Source organism: Vigna unguiculata, chromosome 8 (genome assembly GCF_004118075.2).
Source record: "Vigna unguiculata cultivar IT97K-499-35 chromosome 8, ASM411807v1, whole genome shotgun sequence".
In the NCBI taxonomy this organism is placed as follows: Eukaryota; Viridiplantae; Streptophyta; class Magnoliopsida; order Fabales; family Fabaceae; genus Vigna; species Vigna unguiculata.
In genome coordinates this window covers 32,507,586-32,527,008 of record NC_040286.1, presented here as the reverse complement: position 1 = coordinate 32,527,008, position 19,423 = coordinate 32,507,586, and the positions used below count along the sequence as shown (strand labels likewise).

At 34.3% G+C, this 19,423-nt stretch overlaps 3 protein-coding genes across 13 annotated transcripts; 2 read left to right on the top strand and 1 right to left on the bottom strand.

The window, feature by feature from the left end:
* Positions 1-2,918: 2,918 nt before the first annotated feature.
* LOC114195365 (ras-related protein Rab11C-like) lies at positions 2,919-4,178 on the top strand. Its single transcript, XM_028085800.1, has 2 exons — positions 2,919-3,202; positions 3,468-4,178. The coding sequence occupies exons 1-2, from the start codon at positions 3,038-3,040 to the stop codon at positions 3,951-3,953; spliced, it is 651 nt and encodes a 216-aa protein (XP_027941601.1). The 5' UTR covers positions 2,919-3,037; the 3' UTR covers positions 3,954-4,178.
* Positions 4,179-6,968: 2,790 nt separating this feature from the next.
* LOC114194150 (mitochondrial substrate carrier family protein B-like) lies at positions 6,969-10,768 on the top strand. 6 transcript variants are annotated; one of them, XR_003606345.1, is made up of 8 exons: positions 6,969-7,587; positions 7,769-7,945; positions 8,082-8,231; positions 8,355-8,456; positions 8,542-8,612; positions 8,723-8,790; positions 8,887-8,949; positions 9,133-10,768. XR_003606345.1 is itself a non-coding variant. In XM_028084236.1 (7 exons), the coding sequence occupies exons 1-7, from the start codon at positions 7,417-7,419 to the stop codon at positions 9,186-9,188; spliced, it is 795 nt and encodes a 264-aa protein (XP_027940037.1). In that variant the 5' UTR covers positions 6,969-7,416; the 3' UTR covers positions 9,189-10,768. The 6 variants fall into 6 exon arrangements, 4 of the variants coding, with proteins under 4 accessions (XP_027940037.1, XP_027940036.1, XP_027940038.1 ...); XR_003606344.1 differs by having other exon boundaries at positions 8,887-9,038; XM_028084236.1 differs by lacking the exon at positions 8,887-8,949.
* Positions 10,769-11,665: 897 nt separating this feature from the next.
* LOC114193624 (protein DA1-related 2-like) lies at positions 11,666-16,578 on the bottom strand. 6 transcript variants are annotated; one of them, XM_028083493.1, is made up of 13 exons: positions 16,193-16,578; positions 15,646-15,800; positions 15,133-15,201; positions 14,715-14,802; positions 14,519-14,642; positions 13,945-14,083; positions 13,735-13,818; positions 13,432-13,551; positions 13,128-13,340; positions 12,991-13,053; positions 12,466-12,581; positions 12,243-12,301; positions 11,666-12,159 (listed from the first exon to the last, which is right to left on the bottom strand). In XM_028083493.1, the coding sequence occupies exons 1-13, from the start codon at positions 16,320-16,322 to the stop codon at positions 11,840-11,842; spliced, it is 1,680 nt and encodes a 559-aa protein (XP_027939294.1). In that variant the 5' UTR covers positions 16,323-16,578; the 3' UTR covers positions 11,666-11,839. The 6 variants fall into 6 exon arrangements, with proteins under 6 accessions (XP_027939294.1, XP_027939295.1, XP_027939298.1 ...); XM_028083494.1 differs by having other exon boundaries at positions 11,840-12,159; positions 13,945-14,068; positions 16,193-16,575; XM_028083497.1 differs by lacking the exon at positions 16,193-16,578 and adding an exon at positions 15,941-16,151 and having other exon boundaries at positions 11,840-12,159.
* Between the last annotated feature and the right edge of the window lie 2,845 nt (positions 16,579-19,423).

The window sequence follows — 19,423 nt, the reverse complement described above, 5'->3', positions numbered from 1 at the left end:
CAATAATGTGAGACGTGAGACGTGCTACGTGGGACGTGGAAGGTGAGACCTGGGCGTGATACGTGGGACGTGAGACGTGAGACAAGAGACGTGAGACATGAGACGTGGAAAGTGGAACGTTAGACGTGAGACGTGAGACATGAAACATGAGATGTGGGTCGTGTGATATGAGACGTGACACGTGGGACATTAGACGTTAGACGTGAGACGTGAGACGTAAAACGTGAAACGTAGAACGTGGGACGTGAGACGTGGGACATGAGACGTGATGAGAGACGTGGAATGTGGGACGTGGAACGTGGAATGTTAGACGTGAGACGTGAAACTTGAAACTTGAGATGTGAAACGTGGGACGTGAGACGTGAGACTTGGGATGTGAGACGTGAGACGTGAGACGTGGGACGTGGGACGTGGGACATGAGACATGAGACATGAGACGTGAGACGTGAGACGTGAGACGTGAGACGTGAGACGTGAAAGACGTGGGACGTGAGACATGGAACGTAGGACGTGAGAGACGTGCGACGTGAGATGTGCGACGTGAGACGTGAGACGTCCGTAAACACTAAACCTTAAAATTTATATTCATAAACTTTAAAGTTTACAATTTAATTGAAAATTTTAGAAGTTTAATAAAAGAATTGTTAATGTATCCATAAATATGTACTAACAAATTTAAATTATACTTTTGTAAAAAAATGTATTAATATATAGAGATTAAATACATATAAAATTGAAAGAATAAAAATATGAGGGTAAAAGTAATAATTAATGTTTATTTAACACATAAAAATAAAAATTATGAGGATAACAACAATAATTTATATTTATTGAACTCTTAAATGAGCGGAAGGAAGCAGAGAATGATCTGAAAAGTTAAACTAAGGATGGGCAAAAAATCTAATTTTCATGATCCAATCCATTTTTGCTATAATCCAATTCATTTAATATTCATTTTATTAAAAATTCAATCCATTTTATTGGATTTGGATATCAATCTGATCTACATTTTATATATTTTATGGATTGTATATCCATACTCTAAATCTAGATTTTCAAAATGGATAATCCAAAATATCCAATCCAAATTTTCAATTTATATTTTTGGTTAGGTTAGGCTATAAGTTGAGACGGACTACTCCAATTTTAATCGTATTTGATTGAGTTGGCGTGACCTTATACAAAATTTGACTGAATTAGGCTAAATTCTGTCAAGTCGGTCCCGATCAAAATTTGGCCCAACTGGTCCTGGACAAAATTTGGAAGTATTCAGTTGAGTCACCCCGACCCAAATTTGACTACATTGGGCTGAGTCGACCTAGACAAAATTTGACTGTATTTAGCCTAGTTGGCTCTAGTGAAAATTCAGTCGAATTCAATCGAGTTGGCCTTGATTGAGATTTGGCTGAGCCGACCTTGACCAAAATTTGGTCGTATTTGGCTGAGACGGCCTAGGGTGAAATTTGGCCGTATTCAAATGAGTCGGTCACGATCGAAATTTGGTTGTATTCAACTGAGTTGGCCACGACCGAAATTCGGCCGAATTCAGTCGAGTCGGCTCCGGTCAAAATTCGGTCGTGTTGGCCTCAACCAAAATTTGACTAAGTTGGTCATGGCCTAAATTTGGTCGTATTCGGCAGAGTCGATCCCTACCGAAATTTGGTCATATTTAGGCGAGTCGGTCCTAACCTAAATTTGGCCAAATTCAGTCGAGTTGGTCATGACCAAAATTCGGTCAAGTCGGCACTTGGCCATATTTAGCTGTATTCGGTCGAGTAAGTCCCGAACGAAATTTGACTATAATCAACTTATTCGGCTGTGATCGAAAATTGGCCATATTCAGTCAAGTCGGTCCCGACCGACGAATTTAGTGGAGTCAACCCTGACCGAAATTTGACTGATCAAGCCCTTACCCAAATGTGGTCATATTTGGCCAAGTCGACACTGGCCAAAATTTGGTCGTATTAGGCAAAATCGGCCCTGGCCGAAATTCAGTGGAATCCAGTCAAGTCTATCTCAACTGAAATTTTGTAGAGTCGACCTTAGCCCAAATTTGGTCATGTTGTCACCGATCGAAATTTGTTCGAAAGTCGTCCAAGTTCATCCCATGCTGAAATTTGGCCTTGTTGGCCCCGACAAAAAATCTATCAAATTCTATGTTGTCAGCCCTATGGACACAAGTTTTAAAAAATTTATGAAAAATGGATTTTGGATTTTGAACTTGATCCAAATATTTAGATTTGGATTTAAACTTGATCTAAATATTTGGATCTGAATTTAAAAAAAAATCCAATCTACTTTTTTTGAAAAAATGGATTTGGATCGAAAATCTAATCCAATTATTTGGATCCAAAATGGATGTGAATTGAATCATTAAAAATTCGATCTATGATCACCCTGATATATTATGCTCAAAAAGTTATGACCACATCAATTTACCAAAAATATTGTATTGGATTAATTGTGATAGGCTGAAACATTTCCACTTCATCACTTGTTTTCTCTCATTCAAATTACAATTATAAATCTTTATAAAACTTTTAAGCTTTATAAACTTCACAAGACTTAATTGTAGAAAAGATACACTTCCATAATATTATTCACAGTACCAAGAAAACAAATAAGTACCAGAAAACACACACTATAGTATTTGTTAATTGCCGAGGTAGATATTTTTGGGGTATTATATTATACATTCTATAACAGAAAATAAACCTTTTATCTAATAAGATTCTTATTCCGTGACGTTGGTGGTATTGCCCCCTCAACATGCAAATTTGGAGATGAATAGTTAAAATTTATTATTAAAAAATAATTAATTAATGAAATGCACATTCCGATTTTGCGGGAATTGAGTAAAGTCGCATTGAAAGGTTTGTTTGTCGTCCGTTAATTTTGTTTGGGCTAACGTTGTTGGCCTTGCAATGTGCCTCTTCCTTCTCCTTGTTCCTCACTCCTCTTCACCAAAGTTTGAATCTTGAATCCTCTAACTAACAATTTATTTTCCCCAGTTTGATTTTTCGTTCCATTCTTTTGCATGGCGTACAAAGTGGATCATGAATACGACTACCTCTTCAAGATCGTGTTGATCGGGGACTCCGGGGTTGGCAAGTCTAACATCCTTTCCAGGTTTACGCGAAACGAGTTCTGCTTGGAATCCAAGTCTACCATTGGGGTTGAATTCGCAACCAGAACATTGCAGGTTCCTTCTTTTACACATACAGTTTTTATTTTTGGATGATGACATTCTTTGATTGATTCAGAAAAACTTTAACGAAAGAATGGTTCTTGCCCATGATACGATCTTTGAAAGTATATTATATTATATGATTCCTCTTACATGTTTGATGATTGGCCTCTGTGAAGAAAAAGAAGGAATTGAATTTCCAATGCTATATACATATATTTCCTTTGCCATCTGCATGAAGAGTTGACTAATCCTTCTTTGGAAACACATGTTTATGCAGGTGGAGGGAAAGACAGTAAAGGCACAAATATGGGACACTGCAGGGCAAGAGAGGTACAGAGCAATCACGAGTGCCTACTATAGAGGGGCTGTTGGTGCCTTGTTGGTGTACGACATAACCAAGAGACAAACATTTGACAATGTGCAGAGGTGGCTCCGTGAACTAAGGGACCATGCAGACTCCAACATTGTTATCATGATGGCTGGAAACAAATCTGACCTGAATCATCTGAGAGCAGTCCCTACTGATGATGCTCAAGGTTTGGCCGAGAAGGAAGGTTTGTCCTTTCTAGAAACTTCAGCATTGGAGGCATCCAATGTGGAGAAGGCATTCCAAACCATTTTGTTTGATATATATCATATCATGAGTAAAAAGGCACTGGCGGCACAACAGGCCAATGCCTCTTCTGGACTTCCCCAAGGAACCACCATAAACGTCTCCAATATGCAAGGTAACACCGCCGCCAGAAGTTGTTGCTCTAACTAGTAATGTAGAAGAAGAGAGGGAAAAGTAAGGGTTTTCAAAAAAATGTTATTCAAAAACACATGAGGAATGAATAGTTGCTGGTTAAATGCTACCTTTTGTCAGGTTTGTTTTTGATTCTGTGTAAGATGTGGGAGGAGGATGATCTATAGTCTTCAACAATCTCGATTGAAAATGAATGTGACGTTTTAACAATTCATGTTCTTTGCTTTGGCGTTTACTGGTTCTTGAAATGCATATATACCATTAGGAGTTAGGATCTTAGGTTTAGTCTTTGATATTGTAAAGTTGCTCCTATTCTTTCTGGTGTATGTTTCATTCATAATAAAATCTTAGGGTTATTCCTAACACAATTTTGTTGATATTGATCTAAAAAACTATGCTTAGTATTGTTCATTTTGATTGATGAATTGTATATGTACAACTGTATAAGCCATGTATATTTTTTAGTTCTCACCACAAATATAATACTAAAATCACACCTAAACCCTCCACTTACCATGTCTAGTTCAAAATGAAACTTCACTATTCTGTCATAAACGTTGGAAATCACATGTTAACTAAAAAGTTACACACCAACTTTTTAGCTTAAAAACTCAAACTAGAAGTATTATTAACCATTGGTTGATGGGGATATTATATATAGACAATAGTATTTTCCATATTAAAGAGGTTCAATTTTTTAAAGCTAATAAAATACAAATAAAAAGTTTCAACCAAAATACTGCAATTAATGGACATATATGTTGTAGAATCAGAATAGGCAACTATTGTTCATTGATTACAGATAAGCCAAATATTACTAGAATTTGGTTAGGAATTTCACTGTTTGGTAAATATATAACTTCACCAATCACTACTGCCATATTCAATTTACAAGCAATGAAATTGCTGTCTGATATGCAAGTACTTAAATTTCAGTCCAAACTGTTTCTTTTTCATTTTCATTTTTGATAAGAGCCTCTTTTCAACACTGTTTTGGGGTGAAAAAAAAAAAGAAAAATATTGGATGGAAGTATCTGTGCCATGCTTGAGGACAGCATGCTCAATCTCAATCATTGGAAGTGGACCATAAAGTGAGACAACCTGCAATTGGACCATGTGAAAATCTGTTCCAACCAATAACCAGAAAACACCCCAAATAAGAACCTCGAGATCAAAGACTCAGACTCTTGGGTATTGTACTTTTCCTTCAACCAATTATCTCTAGACATGGGAGTATGGGAACTATAGCACGTGGATGTAATGCATAATAGTTATTATAATCAAATTCTATCATCACCAAACTTGATGAATCATCAACAGATGGTGTAACATACCAATAATGCATTGAAATGTGGTGTATAAGCCATGCAGCTGCTTTTGTCAACTGTTTACGTAACAGTGTTTGAGGACCCTTTTATAATGGTTCTGTTTGGTGACCCATACAAAAATCACACATTCCATTTTTCAAATTGAAAACCTCACACCATATCTTAAATGTATTTTATGTATAATCTATAATCTATAATGCAGGTACTTTAAAAAAATAAGTTCAAATTAAATAATAAAATCTGTCACAAAAATAAGAAATTTTACTGTAGATTTATAAAACTTTTAGTTAATTTTTAATAAATTTATATCCACACGAAACCATGGATATTGTTGACACAAATGATAGTTTTATTTTACGAAATCATTATTACAAAATATTTTATACAGTAAAAAATTCTTTTATAACAAAAAAAATAATGTTCAAATTTTTAGTTGTGTATAAGGTTTTAGTTGTTTATTTTTACTTAAATGAATTCATAGCATATTCATTTAAAACACTATAGATTATTTAATTAATTAAAATGTAAGAATGTAGGTAGACTAAATTACAAATTTTTTTAAATAATAAAATTAAATATTTATATTTTAAAATATGTGACCTGAATTGCTCTGAAACAAACGCACGAGGCAATAACAGAGGTTATTAATAAAGAAACATAGGTGTAAAACAGGTGTTAATAAAGAAAAGAAAATAAAACTCACAACAGTTTGTATTTTTTTTAAAAATCAATTCAACAACTATTAATAATAATCACCTAACAATATTACGAAGAATAAAATTGAAATTATTAAATATATATAAAAAATAATCTTCTTTATATATAGATAAAAATACGAGTGAGGTAAAGATCTACAAAATAATTACAAATTGAATTAAGAATTTATAGGAGTTCTAAAATCTTAAGTTTAGAATAAATATCGTTTTTGTATGGCTTTAAACTTTTGAAGTTTCACATCATCAACTACTCGGTTAACAAATATTTCTCTTATATTTCCTAACCAGTTTCCTCTGATTAGAAATTAATCGAAAATTCTTCTCCGTGTAACATAGGAAATATTGCAACTTGGACCAAACAGTATAAATCGGTGCAACTACAAAGCCAACGAAAAACCATTGAATATTAAAAAAATTCAAAAGTCACAAATCAAATAGTCCATTTTTCCTATTAAATGTACTATTAGTCCACGCTAGAAGCATTTTTCATCATTATATATTGTTAAATCTCTTACACTAACATTTATATGTGAAGAAATTATCATCACCTACATGCATTGTTTCATAACTAACACCACTTCAAGTTTTCTCCTCCGAAGAATCAAAATTTTCTACCTAATAAAACAATAGTATTATTGTTTTGTTATGTTTACTAAGTCAAATATTTTGTCCACGCAAATCAACCATGTGTGTTTTTCAACTTTCATGTGTCTAATTGGAAAATATTACATACAAATAAATGTTCATACAATTTAAACAGCACATCAATTTATTTTCATTGTCATTTTCATAACCTAAGAAATTGAGTCATGAAAGTGGTTTTTCTTTTCATTTAATTACAGGTGAAATTTTAGGGAAAAAAAAGATTTTTTTTTTACATGACACGTGTCAGTATTTGATAGGATGCTTGGTTTAACCGACGTAGCCCTAACCTTGATATCTTACAGCTGTCTAACGTGCCTTCTCAACTTAAATTTCAGGCAACGGCATATTCTCCACTCATATTCGCAGCGGAATTGATCACCTGTATCTGCTTTCACACTAAACCCCTTTTAACTCAAAAAACACCAGACATCACCGTTCCTTTCAAATCATCAACGCGAAACACAGAATCACCTTGCAGCTCACCGCACCGACTAAAATCCACACTGCTTTATCTTTTCCCGTGAACGCTCCCTGCTGATACGTCACCGTTTTGGTTAATCCGGATCGCAAAAACGACGTCGCCGACCTGAGAAGGGCGGGGAAGAAGAAGAAGAAGAACGCGTGGTCGTTTGATTTTGCGCAGAGTGAAGAAAGCGAAGAGAAGAAATGCTCGATGCATAGTTACAATTGCAAGCCCTTCATATTCTTGTGACAGTGAAGATAGGTTGAGGTTTAATTTTGGTTAGAGAAAGTGGTGAAGGAGAATAGAAAAGTGAAAACCGGAACCAGGAGATGCAAATGGAAGCTAGGGTTGGCGTGGCGGTGGACGGTGGTGTACGGAAATTGGTGCAGCCGCCGCCAAAGCAGATTGGAACTATTTCGCAACTTCTCGCCGGAGGAGTCGCTGGCGCGTTAAGTAAGACCTGTACGGCGCCGCTTGCTAGACTCACCATCCTCTTTCAGGTTCCAATTTTTCAATTCCATATCTACTTTTCAAAAAAAGAAATAAAATCTGCGTTTTTGGTTTTTAAGTAAGTTATTAGAATATTGACGTTGTAATTTAAAGCAAGGGGGTGTTAAGGTTGAGGTTATGATTATTCTGTTAAATCTTACTTTGTAGAATTATTTGTAAAAATGCTTTCAGGTTCAGGGAATGCATTCCAACGTTGCGACTTTGAGAAAGGCCAGTATATGGAATGAGGCTTCACGGATTATCCATGAAGAGGGATTTCGGGCTTTCTGGAAAGGGAATCTGGTGACCATTGCTCACCGGTTACCTTATTCTTCGGTTAACTTTTATTCTTACGAGCACTACAAGAAGGTAAGGTGATAGGTGTTGCGATGGGGGTATTTACTTTCATTTGATGATGTTGTTGAGAAGTAACACATTTGTGTTTATGATGAGTACTTGGTTGTCCTTGGATTGATTTGTGTTTACCGTTACGTTGTATGATCAGTTGCTAAAGAAGGTTCCGGGATTGCAAAGTCATAGAGATAATGTTAGTGCAGACCTTTGTGTGCATTTTGTCGGCGGTGGCATGGCAGGAATTACTGCTGCTACATCTACTTATCCCTTGGATCTTGTAAGGACGCGGCTGGCTGCGCAGGTAATATCACATGTCTAATTGCCTTATTTTGAAATAGATTTTCCGCTAGAGTGGGTGGTTAAAGATACTTGCATTTATATGTACGTTTAATTCTGAACAATTAGCATTGTTAAATATTTGCAGACAAATTTTACCTATTACAGAGGTATCTGGCATGCTTTACACACAATTAGCAAGGAAGAGGGGATACTTGGACTTTATAAGGGACTTGGAACTACACTCTTGGTATGGTGTTATGGTCAATTTAACATCACTCGAAGACTATATTATTTTTCGACTAACTAGCTACATGTTTCTGGTGCTAATGCAGACTGTAGGGCCAAGTATAGCTATCAGCTTCTCTGTATATGAATCCCTGAGATCTTATTGGCAGTCAAATAGGTAATCAATCTACAAATTAATTCAGCAGTTTGATGTTACCCATGTTCCCTTTATTTCATGTATAATCACCTTTTTTCTTATATTAATATTTCTTTATTTATACATATCAGATCCAATGATTCTCCTGTTGCCGTTAGTCTGGCATGCGGCAGTCTTTCAGGCATTGCATCATCAACAGGTGAGCAGTTAAAAGGCGGAATTCTAAATTACATACTTGGCATTCCTTCTGATTAGGTTTTCTTATAACGTGAACTTTTGGTGTTCCTTTTGTCAGACAAGTAGTATTGATATTTGGTTTTTGATGTTCCTTCCAAATGGGGTTATGCACATTCTTTTGGTATATTACCTTTTTCCTACTCTCTTTGTGGCATTAGGGCACTCAACTTAGTTTTGTTGTATCAAATGTTCAATAGATGTTCAATTACAGTTAAGAATCCTTTACTCAAACTATTGAATTTGCTCCACCCAAGAACATCAAAGAAGTTAATGTCTGTAGTGGTTTATTATGCTTTTGATGCAGAGAAAGAGAGTTTGGTGCAGGAACTGCACCAAGTATCTAACCAGATTGACCCCTAGAACCAGAGACCAGGTTGGAGTTGTTATTTTATCTGTGGCATATGACAATATAGTAAGGAAGACGTTAAAAAGACCCTTTTCTTGTCTTTCTGTAACTTCATTATTGTCTAAAGATCTTGCTCAAGTAATCATCTTCCCAAGGTTTGTTCTATGACATGTCTCCCCAAGCTATGCAGTGGATTTCATCATGGGGTGGCATTGCCTGGATGAACCTATATGATTTCCTCGATTACCAAATGTGAGAGGTGTCCTCTTTGAGGTATGCTTCTCACTTAAGGCTACCTTCACCTGATGTTTGGCTGGGTACCGGAATCCTCTTCAGACCTTGTTGATGTGTTTCTGAAGAATCTGTTTTTACAGCTTTAATAATATTGCTTTCAGCATATTCTAAAATTCTGAATGGTGGAAATTATGGTACCAAATTAATAAAATTAATGGTTTATGATAAAGTATTTTCGATAAATGGAATTGTCGACAAAGAACTACTGTTAAACATGGGACAGAAACCAAATATTACTGATTGGGAGATGGATAATTGTGTCAAATATTATTCAGATAGAGACTAACCACATGCACATCCAAAATATTCATGCATGCCAAACTTTAGTAGTGTCCTTTTATCAACTGTGTCAATAAAGGTTGTCTGCCCTTCTGCTGCCAGCCATTATATGTTCAGGTAAGGCTGTATTTTACTTAGACTCTTACTACTTGTGTGTTTGGATTTGTTAAATACTGCAGCCACCACCGTGTTATGATGGACTTGTACATCCATAGTTTCTTGATGTCAAATGATAACAAATTCTATGTTCATCATATTTACTCTTTAGAATAGCCTATAAAGTTGAAGTGCAGGTTTTGCAACTTTTTCAGAGACACAGGATCACTACAATAAGAAACTCCCATTTTGTCTTACAGTTCACTGGTTATTAACTTCAAATGTAGTTTATTTTGATTTCATTTCTTGCTTTGGAATTAGTTTGCACTTGAGTGGATTAATCATCATACCACTTTTGATAATGCCCTGTCTTGTCCCAAACATTAACGATCTGATGTAAAATCGAGTTGCTGTTGACTAGAATGGGTATAGTTCAATTCATCTGTTATTCTATATGCAGCAACGTTTCCCTTGGATCTTGTGAGGCGGAGGAAGCAACTTGAGGGGGCTGGTGGGCGAGCCCGTGTGTATACAACAGGCCTCTATGGTGTTTTTAGGCATATAATCCAGACAGAAGGCGTGCGTGGTCTTTACAGAGGAATTTTACCTGAATACTACAAGGTGGTGCCAGGTGTCGGTATTTGTTTTATGACTTACGAAACTTTGAAGATGCTTTTATCAGATATTGCTACCGGATAACCACACACCCATCAACACTGGGGTCTGGTATGCAAGAAGTAAATTGATAAAGTTTTTTACCCATGCAAAAGGGTTAGAGTTACATTTACGATTTAACAATTGTAGTTCATTTTATTTCACGAGTCCTCAACATGGGAAATTTTGTAATGCTCCCTTGGGGATTGCATTTTTGCATGTACAGAAACTTGCATAACATTTAATATTAAGATGTTATCGTCATGGATTCTCCCGTGGTCTGCTTTGTCTTTAGCCGTAAAGAAAAATGGGAAGTGAAAAGAGCAATATCTATAAATCTGCAAGACTGCACCTGGTTGCTAATGACCCGATTTTTTATTTATTTTTATCTTAAAACTCGTGTTAAAAATAACACTTTCAGAATTCAAGTTTGATAAGAACAGGAGAATCATGCTTCAAAAGCCAGTCATTTGCAGTTGGAGAGCCCATGCCTTTGTTTATTTTTCTCACAATAGAATTTTATGCTTCTAATATGGGACTCGTTGTATACGAAAATTGAATGCTTACTTAAATATTGAGTATGTTGATATTGCTTTAGTTTAAAAGTCACTTTTCAATTTATGGGAGAAATTAAGAGAGAGGTAGAGGTTGCTCTCATTAACTTTGTATAGAATTGATTGATTTTGTTCATTGAGAAACGGTCGTTTATTTAGAAAAAACCATATGATTAAAGGAGCGTTTTTTTATCGAACAAGTCAATTCTTAATTCTTATTTTTTTTCCCTTAAATGTAATTTTCCCTTATATTTATCGATTAAGGAGATGAACTGGGGCCATTGTTTTACCTCAAGCGCTAAGAGAATCATATATACAATGTCTTTTAAGTTATCGTAGGGTCATTCTCATGTTTTTTAAGTTATAATTTTCTGCAAATATTGTTTTTCTATGTCGACATGCGAAGTCACTTCTATTGGATGATTGAATAAGTTCATTTGCTATTAAGCTAGAATTCTAACATGGAGTTAGGGATGTTTTTCTTTGAATATTTGAAAAACAAACATTGCTCAGCTTTGCCAATTTTATTTACTAAATAACTGCTAAATGCATAAAAAGTAACAGTTCCTTATTTTTTGGCCAAGGAAAATAAACAGATGCTGAATACGAACTTGTAATGTAATGTGTTTTTTTTTTTTTTGGTCAAATTAGACTCGGACATCCTCATAGGATCCAAATAGCAGAAGTTGTCCAATCGAATGGGTCCTGGTCCTCCACTTGTGGAATGGAACCAAATGAAATGAAAAACAAACACTTATATCCATACACTGAGAACTTGCGTTCTTGTGTTACACTGGAAAAAATCCAGTCAAATGAATATGGTCAAGTGTTCTACGCAAACCATATTTATTAACAGCTTCATTAGCAGCTCTAAAACCACCACCATAAGCAGGGGAAGAATCATTGGCAATCTGATTCTTGAAAAACTCACCCAATTTATTTTCAACATGAGACTTTGCACCCTTCTTTGAAGAGGAAGAAGAAGAAGCAGAAGCTGTGGATGTTGATGGCATGCTTTGAAAGCTAGGCATTACTTCTGACTCAAGCCACATATAAGAAAGAACCTGACAAATACCTTCCTCAACTTCAGGGTTAAGGTTTCGGTAACCTACATAGTTGTTAAAGATGAATGAATAACCTTAAACATTAAAATGAATGTTTAATATCATAAACATTAAAAAAATATAATACCTTTAAGGCGTAGCCAGCCATGCATCAACTCATGGGCAAGTATGGCACCAGTGAGTAACCTGCATGCCATTAAGGTATGAGAACTCCTATAATGAAGTTTGAACATCATCATTGAGAAGTAACATTATAGTCTGTCATTGGTACTTTGTCTTATGAGTATTGGAAAAATATCTGAACTCACAATTATATTCAAAAGCAAAGTTTCCATTGTCCACTAGTTTACCTAGGAAGACCATAAAGAACAAGAATTGCTGTAACTTCACATTTTCTAATCAGTTTTTGAGGTTGAGTTCTCATCCCTATCAGTCGATGGCCTCCAATTCTTGGCCTTCTATGTATCTGAAACAACATATAGCCATAAGGTATTGAATTTATCTTACAAACAATGGTAATCTCATCCACTATGGATTCCACATTCTACCAAAACAAGAAGTAAATACTTTTAATATTATTGAATATGTTTTTAGTCCTTAAACTTTGACATAAAATTAAAATTTGTTACTGTCTGAAACTTTGATACATTTTTGTCTCCAAATTTCAAGAATAAGTGGGTATAATTTTTTAATCCAATTATATTAAATTTTTTTATGCCTCAATATCATATGACATTAAGAAAATTTAACATAATTAGGTTAAAATAATTATATTCATTTTTAATGTTTAAAACTAAAATGTATCAAAGACCATAATTTTAGGTTAAAGTTCAGGGACTAAAAATATATTTAACCCCTTTAATATCATATCTTACACTAGTGACAGTCTGCTCCTCTGAGAGGCACAAACCCCTTGTTTCCGGTAAGTGTAGAAAACCCTGTCAGAAACCACAGAGTGAGAAAAGGTGGACTAGTTATTATTTGACTAAAACAAAGAAGGGATGTTCCTTACATTTTTCTCCCCTACAATAGCTTCATTGAGTGCTTCTCTCTCAACTAGAAGCATGGGAATTTGTTGATCTATTCTCATCTGCATTCCTTCATAGTAATCTCTGATAGAATGGTAAAGAGGCTGGCAATCACCAGTGTCCATTATAGCAGATTCCATGCACTCTAAACACAAACTTCGTCCATCTTCTAGTCTATAGTATTTTATGTTCAGAGGCTTCAAACATAACAGTAGCAAAATATAACTTCAGAAAAATATTGTTCTCAATATCCGAATCATTAAATAAGATGAGTACTTCAATTAGTACCTCCAATCTTTCACAGCTACAGCAACGAGCTGTGTTATCATATTCATGAGATGGACAATACTTTTGGGACCAAAAGGGGTGGCATCTGTACTCAATCAACCCAGCTGCATTTATGGGAATCTGGAATTTAAAAAAGAAAAATCTCTTCTGTTAATATAGCTCTTTATTAACTGCAACGTGATAGGTTAAAAAGAAGAACCAGAGGTAATCTTTTTACTACTGAAATTATGATAAGCTTTTAAACAGAGAAAAAAAAATTGTGAAGCATGAAAGTTTGAACAAGCAAAGGCAAACCAATCTTACAAATTGGAAGCAAACTTCACATTTTGGATGAGTCAATTCTTTAAAGCAGGATTTATGATATGGATGCTTCCCTGACAAGGAAAACTACGATCAACACAGAAAAGAAAACATGTAAGAGATGAATCAAGAAGAAAAGTGGTGATCTCATCATCATTATCATTATCATCATCATCATCTCCTAAGAATATCAAAAGAGGATAATAAAACTACCTCACGCTCAGTAATGGGGTACCGACATGAATGACAGCGAAAGCAATTTGGATGAAAATATGTATCCATGCACCCCAAACAATTTCCATACATTATCTCTTGGTTGCAGCCACCACATGTTCTTCTGTTCAATGACAAACTACACATTATCAGTTGTAAAAATGGTACCAACACTACATGTCTGCATATGCTGCAAGTTTCTTTTTCTCTTTTCAAAATTGTTTAGAAGGAACAGATTTTGATTCCTTCTGCAACTTGATCCACAGAAACAAGTAAGAAATGATGTTATTCATATCTCTTCATAGAATTGTGGTTACTTGGTAAACATGGAAATATGCGATCAATAAAGTTAAATATGTTTTTAGTTCAAACTTTGATGAAAAATTGAAATTGTCCGAAACTATAATATATTTTGGTTTTCAAACTTTAAAAATGAATAGACATAATTCTTTTAATACAAATATGTTAAACTTTTTATTATGTCAAACATGTTTTATGTTAACATTTGAGTTGATTTTATGAACTAATTAGAAACACTTGATGTTTGACATTCATATATTGGGAGAGATTTTACCTATATTCGTGGGGATAAAATGGTGTAGGGGCAAATGGAGGGTGTGTAGATGAACTAAGGGTATCCAAAGGTGCCTTTGAGTAATCGTCTCCAGTGTCTTCTCCCCAACTATATCCTTGATGGGCTAATGGAAACACAACAAGATTAATACCAAACATTTCTATAACAAACACCTTTTTGAAAATCAAATACCAACCATTTGGTCTCTTTAAATCTTCGGCTGAAGAAAGTGCCATTGCATGCCCTAGATCTTCTTTCTCCTTCTGAGCTCTAGCACGATCATCCTGATCATTATTACATCAAAGGTATTATTCAAACATCTTATCTTCAATTATATTTGTGACAGTAAGTAAATCCAAAATAATGATACAGTAAGCAGATCCTAGTTATATTTGTGACAGATAAAACTATAAATGCAATTAATCAAGATGCAATGAAGTTAGTGAAAAGGTTCTGTTCTTAAACGTGCACCCTCGTTGCAATAAGAAATCAGATTCACAGAACTACATGATAATTTATATACTTCAGTAGCCACCATGTAACAATGCAGCATCTAAAATTAAGTCACCAACTTAACATTGTGAGACAAAATTTTTGGTAAAAGAAAAACGTACATTGCAAAATTCCAAAAAAGTGCTCTGAGATTCGATGTAGTTCAAGTACAAGTTTCGCTGCACTCGATGCTGAGATCAAGATGCAGTCTAATAAACCAAACAAGAAAAAAAAGCTATGCTTTTGACAAAGCTTTTGGCTAACTGCATTTTTAATTTAGGCAAAGCAATAATAATAATAATTATAGTAGAGTTAACTTCCATGCACTGTTCATCTAAAGATTTTATGCTTGTTTGTTACTGTAAAGATTTTATGCTGACACCCAATACAAATATCTTATTCATAATTTTCAACATAATTACTATGGAAGTTGAATACAAAATCTCTTTCACCCTTCTTTTCAAACTCAACGAACTAACTTTATAACATAGAAATGTGGACCAGAAAATTAAACCTACAATCTCTTCCATCCTTCGAAAACCTTTGTTATTACGTCACCTTATAATAATATATATGACAAAGCCAATAACATTAGACATAATCGAAGAAAAGTAAAAGGCAGTGTTTCATTTTACCAACGCTCTTGATGGAGCTCCCCAAACTATGCTTTCTTCTGCTGGCTCATGCAGATGACGACCACCCCTTCCTCTATTGGACCCACCTCTGAAAAGTTTACTCAGCCATTTCATGAAACCAGACTTTCTCTCTGAGCGAGGAGAAATATAATCCCCTGCATCCCACCAAAAATTTCACCATGTATATCAAGTTTAGTATGAGAACAAGTAGAAGTGCAAATTCACGTTCTAACTCAGAAAAAAAAGTAACTTATTGGAACCACGTGAAAAGTAAATTCCGAAACTTTGAGAATACCCATTTAGTAAAATCAACAGAAGAAATTTAAAGTTCAAACAACAGCTTCATGGGGCGGTTCACGCTTCTGCAAAATCGTTTTTTTTTTGTTTGTTTGTTTCATGTAAATATCTGTAAAGCAAGCGGTTTGAATAGATGGTGGTGATGAAGGTGAAATTTTGATGAGTAGTGGTGAAAGAGAAAGAGAGAGAGAGAGAGAGAGAGAGAGAGAGAGAGAGAGAGAGAGAGAGAGAGAGAAAAGAGTGATGATACCGTATATGCATGGATGAGAAAGATGGTTGACATCTGAAGAGGGAGCCATAAGGAGGAAAAAAGCAATGTTGTGAGAGAGAAGATGAGGAAGAGGAATGAAAATGACAGAGAGATGGAGAAGAAGGGGCATGAGAGAAGAGTTAATAGTGGTTGAAAAAGAGAAAGATGAAGAGAGGAATCAAAGAGATTCTTGGCTTCGAAAGCAATGAAGAGAAAGGCAGAAAGATGGGTTGTGGGGTGGGCGAGGAGGGAATCTGCTGATGAGGAGAATATTAAGAAGGGGTGGATTGCAGAGAGAATCAAAACAGGATTTTGAGAGAGAGAACAAGAACAAGAAAAGAAAAGAAAAAGAAGTGCTGTATTTGCACGCATGGAGTTGAGTTAGAAGAGTGTGTGTGTATGAAAAAAAATCTATGTTTGTTGTCTCTGTGGTTTGAATTCAGAAGGTAAAAGGACAGACAGAAAGACAGTTTCAAAGTTTTCAGGATAGTTAGTAACTGTCAACTTTAGTACCTATTATGTTTTCTTTGTAACTATTCCTTCCCATGTTTTCAATATTTGTTCAACAGGTCAGTTTAACTACTGTGACACTGATCCAATTGTCGGTTTAGAAGAGAGTTGAAAAAACTGATTTTGGTTAAAGGTTTTTTAAGGTGTGGTTACATCAGTTTAAAACCACAGAGGAATGATATATTTTTACTTGTACTTCTCCTTTGGAAAACAGGTAACTTTTTCGTGTTTGGATATTTTTAGTTATTGAAAGAAAAAGTATCAATATAATGTCATTAAAATATTGTGAAAGAAAAGAAAGAATTCGCTAAATGTGATTAAAGAGGCTTTCCAAACTTTCGTATTAAATTTAATAGTTTAAAATCAATAAATATCCTGTATCAATAGTTTATACCATTGAAAATGCTTATCTAACATGTTTAAAGTAAAAGTTTGTTGTGACCAAATTATTCCAATCTATTTAGTTAATTATAAGACATAAATTATGAACATGCAATGTTCATCTTTTACAAAATGTTTAGGCATTTTGGGTGCTTAGGCCACTTTTTCACATAAAAATAAACCATTTTTTATTCTCTTCTTGTTTATTTATTTTTTATATTTGAGGAAACCTAAACTTTCTTATGAAAAATTATTAGGAGTATTCTTTCCTTAAAATAGTTGGAGATGATCCAGTTATCTGCTAATGGTTCTTGAGAGATCACTTAAATCGCAACTTGACTCACTTTTATCTTCTTTTTTTTCAAATCCTATTCATAGCCTGCGAATATAAATAGCTATCCTTTTATTCCTTCTACCAAAGCAAACACTTTTGTTCTCTTTGTCTTCTATTTGACATGACATTCAATAAGCCAAAAAATAATATATATAGTTTCCTTCATCACACACTCTTCATACCCACAACACAAGAATCATCCTCATCCCTGTTCAAACTTACAAATCTTACATATTTATGTTCTTTGGAATTAAAGGATAACAACTTTAAGCAATTATCTTGGTTTCAAAGATCAATATAACTTTCAAAATGATATTTTAATTTGATGTAATAATGAGTTTATGCAGAAATAAAAGTGATATTTAAGTTAATTCAATCTTACAAAACCAGTTTGTAAAGTGAGGTTTGTGTCTATATATATGTGGTAAACTCATCTTATCTCTAGTTAGTGTGAGATCTCCAACAAGCATGAAGTGTAATTATTCATCGACTAAACTTTATTCGAGTGATATGAAAGTTTCATAACGGTTAAAAATTAGTAAGTTATACAATATATAAATAGAATATCTATAAACTTATAGTCTTTAAGATTTCAAGTTAAAAGTGTAATGTTTAAGTATTTTTTATATAGACTTGTTCATGATTCATTGGTATTGAATCTTCCACGTGTTTTTCTCAAAAAACCTCACAATGCCAAAGGAAAATGCCCATGTTGGCCAACCAAAAAAATAATAATTCTATTCCAAAGTTTGGACGGCCAAGAAATGAATAGATGAGTGAAGGTATTGTTGGAGTTGTATATGACTTTTTAGCTTTACATCCAAGCAAACAATGGTAAAAGGATAGGGAACAAAATCTACTCAGAAGTAGTTTTTGTTTAATTCTCAATTTTTCAGTAAAGAATCTCTGCATGCTGTCTATAAACATTTGTCTGAAAAGCAAGTTGATCTGCTAACTTGATCTGTTATAGTAACCACATAACACATAAAAAGAAGACAAAAGTAGAAAAGAAAAAGGCCTTCTCTGTCTTTAGAAGTGTGATCATCATTTGTAGAATGCACACTGAAAAATTAGGAACCTCGTAACCTAACCTAAGGACTAAAGAAAAAGCATTTTACAACCATGCCTCTTCCTTTTCTGATTCTGTATATCATGACCAAATAATTGGACTCTAGTAATCAACCATCTCTTATCACATTTCTCTTTCTTTTTTATCTATCTCAACTCTACAAAAACCAGTTTCATACCATAAGTTTTACCCTTATGAATATATGTTATAGTTTCATTATATCTTCAATATATTGTGGCCAAAACAGCATAGAGAATTACTTTCCAAGAAAAATGATTAATTGGTGCAATGTCCTCACACCTGGCTTGGTTCTGTTTCTTATACTCACATGATTCTTAGGAGAGTGCACACATCTTTTTTTCAAAGAGCTACTTTCGCTAATAAAGAAACAAAAGTAGTTAATGCTTTACTCTCTTTTTCTCCTTTGTTAACACAGTAGGTGCAAGTATATGTGTAAAGCAATAGGAGAAACAAACAAGTTCCAGTGGAAGATCAAAATATGTCACAGTAAACAAAACGACATGCATCGTAAAGTTTGAATTTTCGACCTATTCAAATTACTTCATCAATTGCTCGAGTTATATATGCTATTTTATTTTAGTTATATCAGTTGTTGGTAAGAAATTTCTAACCATTCAAATAAGGGTTTGGTGCAGGGTTAAAATGAACTTCTGCCGTCTCTTTCCACCACCAAAGATAAAAAAGTAAAAGTTACTTCATGTTGCGCCTATTTCTATCATAGATAAGATTAATTTATATTAGAGATAAGGTTAATTTATATCAGAGATAAAGTTAATTTATAATATATAAATAAATATAAAACTCGTCTTATACAAATTGATTTTATGAGATTGAGATAGACTTAAGTGTATTTCTTAACATGATATCATAGTTATGAGTTAGAATCTATCTTAGCAAAATTTATTGTTTGTTGGGT

Bases quoted from the DNA above. Each gene is read 5' to 3' on its own strand.
- LOC114194150 (XM_028084234.1), top strand. From the start codon at position 7,417: ATGCAAATGGAAGCTAGGGTTGGCGTGGCGGTGGACGGTGGTGTACGG. The intron at 8,232-8,354 runs GTAATATCACAT...AAATATTTGCAG, and splicing joins GGACGCGGCTGGCTGCGCAG to ACAAATTTTACCTATTACAG. The intron at 8,791-10,303 runs GTGAGCAGTTAA...TTCTATATGCAG, and splicing joins AGGCATTGCATCATCAACAG to CAACGTTTCCCTTGGATCTT.
- LOC114195365 (XM_028085800.1), top strand. From the start codon at position 3,038: ATGGCGTACAAAGTGGATCATGAATACGACTACCTCTTCAAGATCGTG. The intron at 3,203-3,467 runs GTTCCTTCTTTT...ATGTTTATGCAG, and splicing joins TCGCAACCAGAACATTGCAG to GTGGAGGGAAAGACAGTAAA.
- LOC114193624 (XM_028083493.1), bottom strand. From the start codon at position 16,322: ATGCCCCTTCTTCTCCATCTCTCTGTCATTTTCATTCCTCTTCCTCAT. The intron at 13,819-13,944 runs GTAGTTTTATTA...TGTTGATCGTAG, and splicing joins ACCCCATTACTGAGCGTGAG to TTTTCCTTGTCAGGGAAGCA. The intron at 12,302-12,465 runs GTAAACTAGTGG...AATGGCATGCAG, and splicing joins GTTCTTTATGGTCTTCCTAG to GTTACTCACTGGTGCCATAC.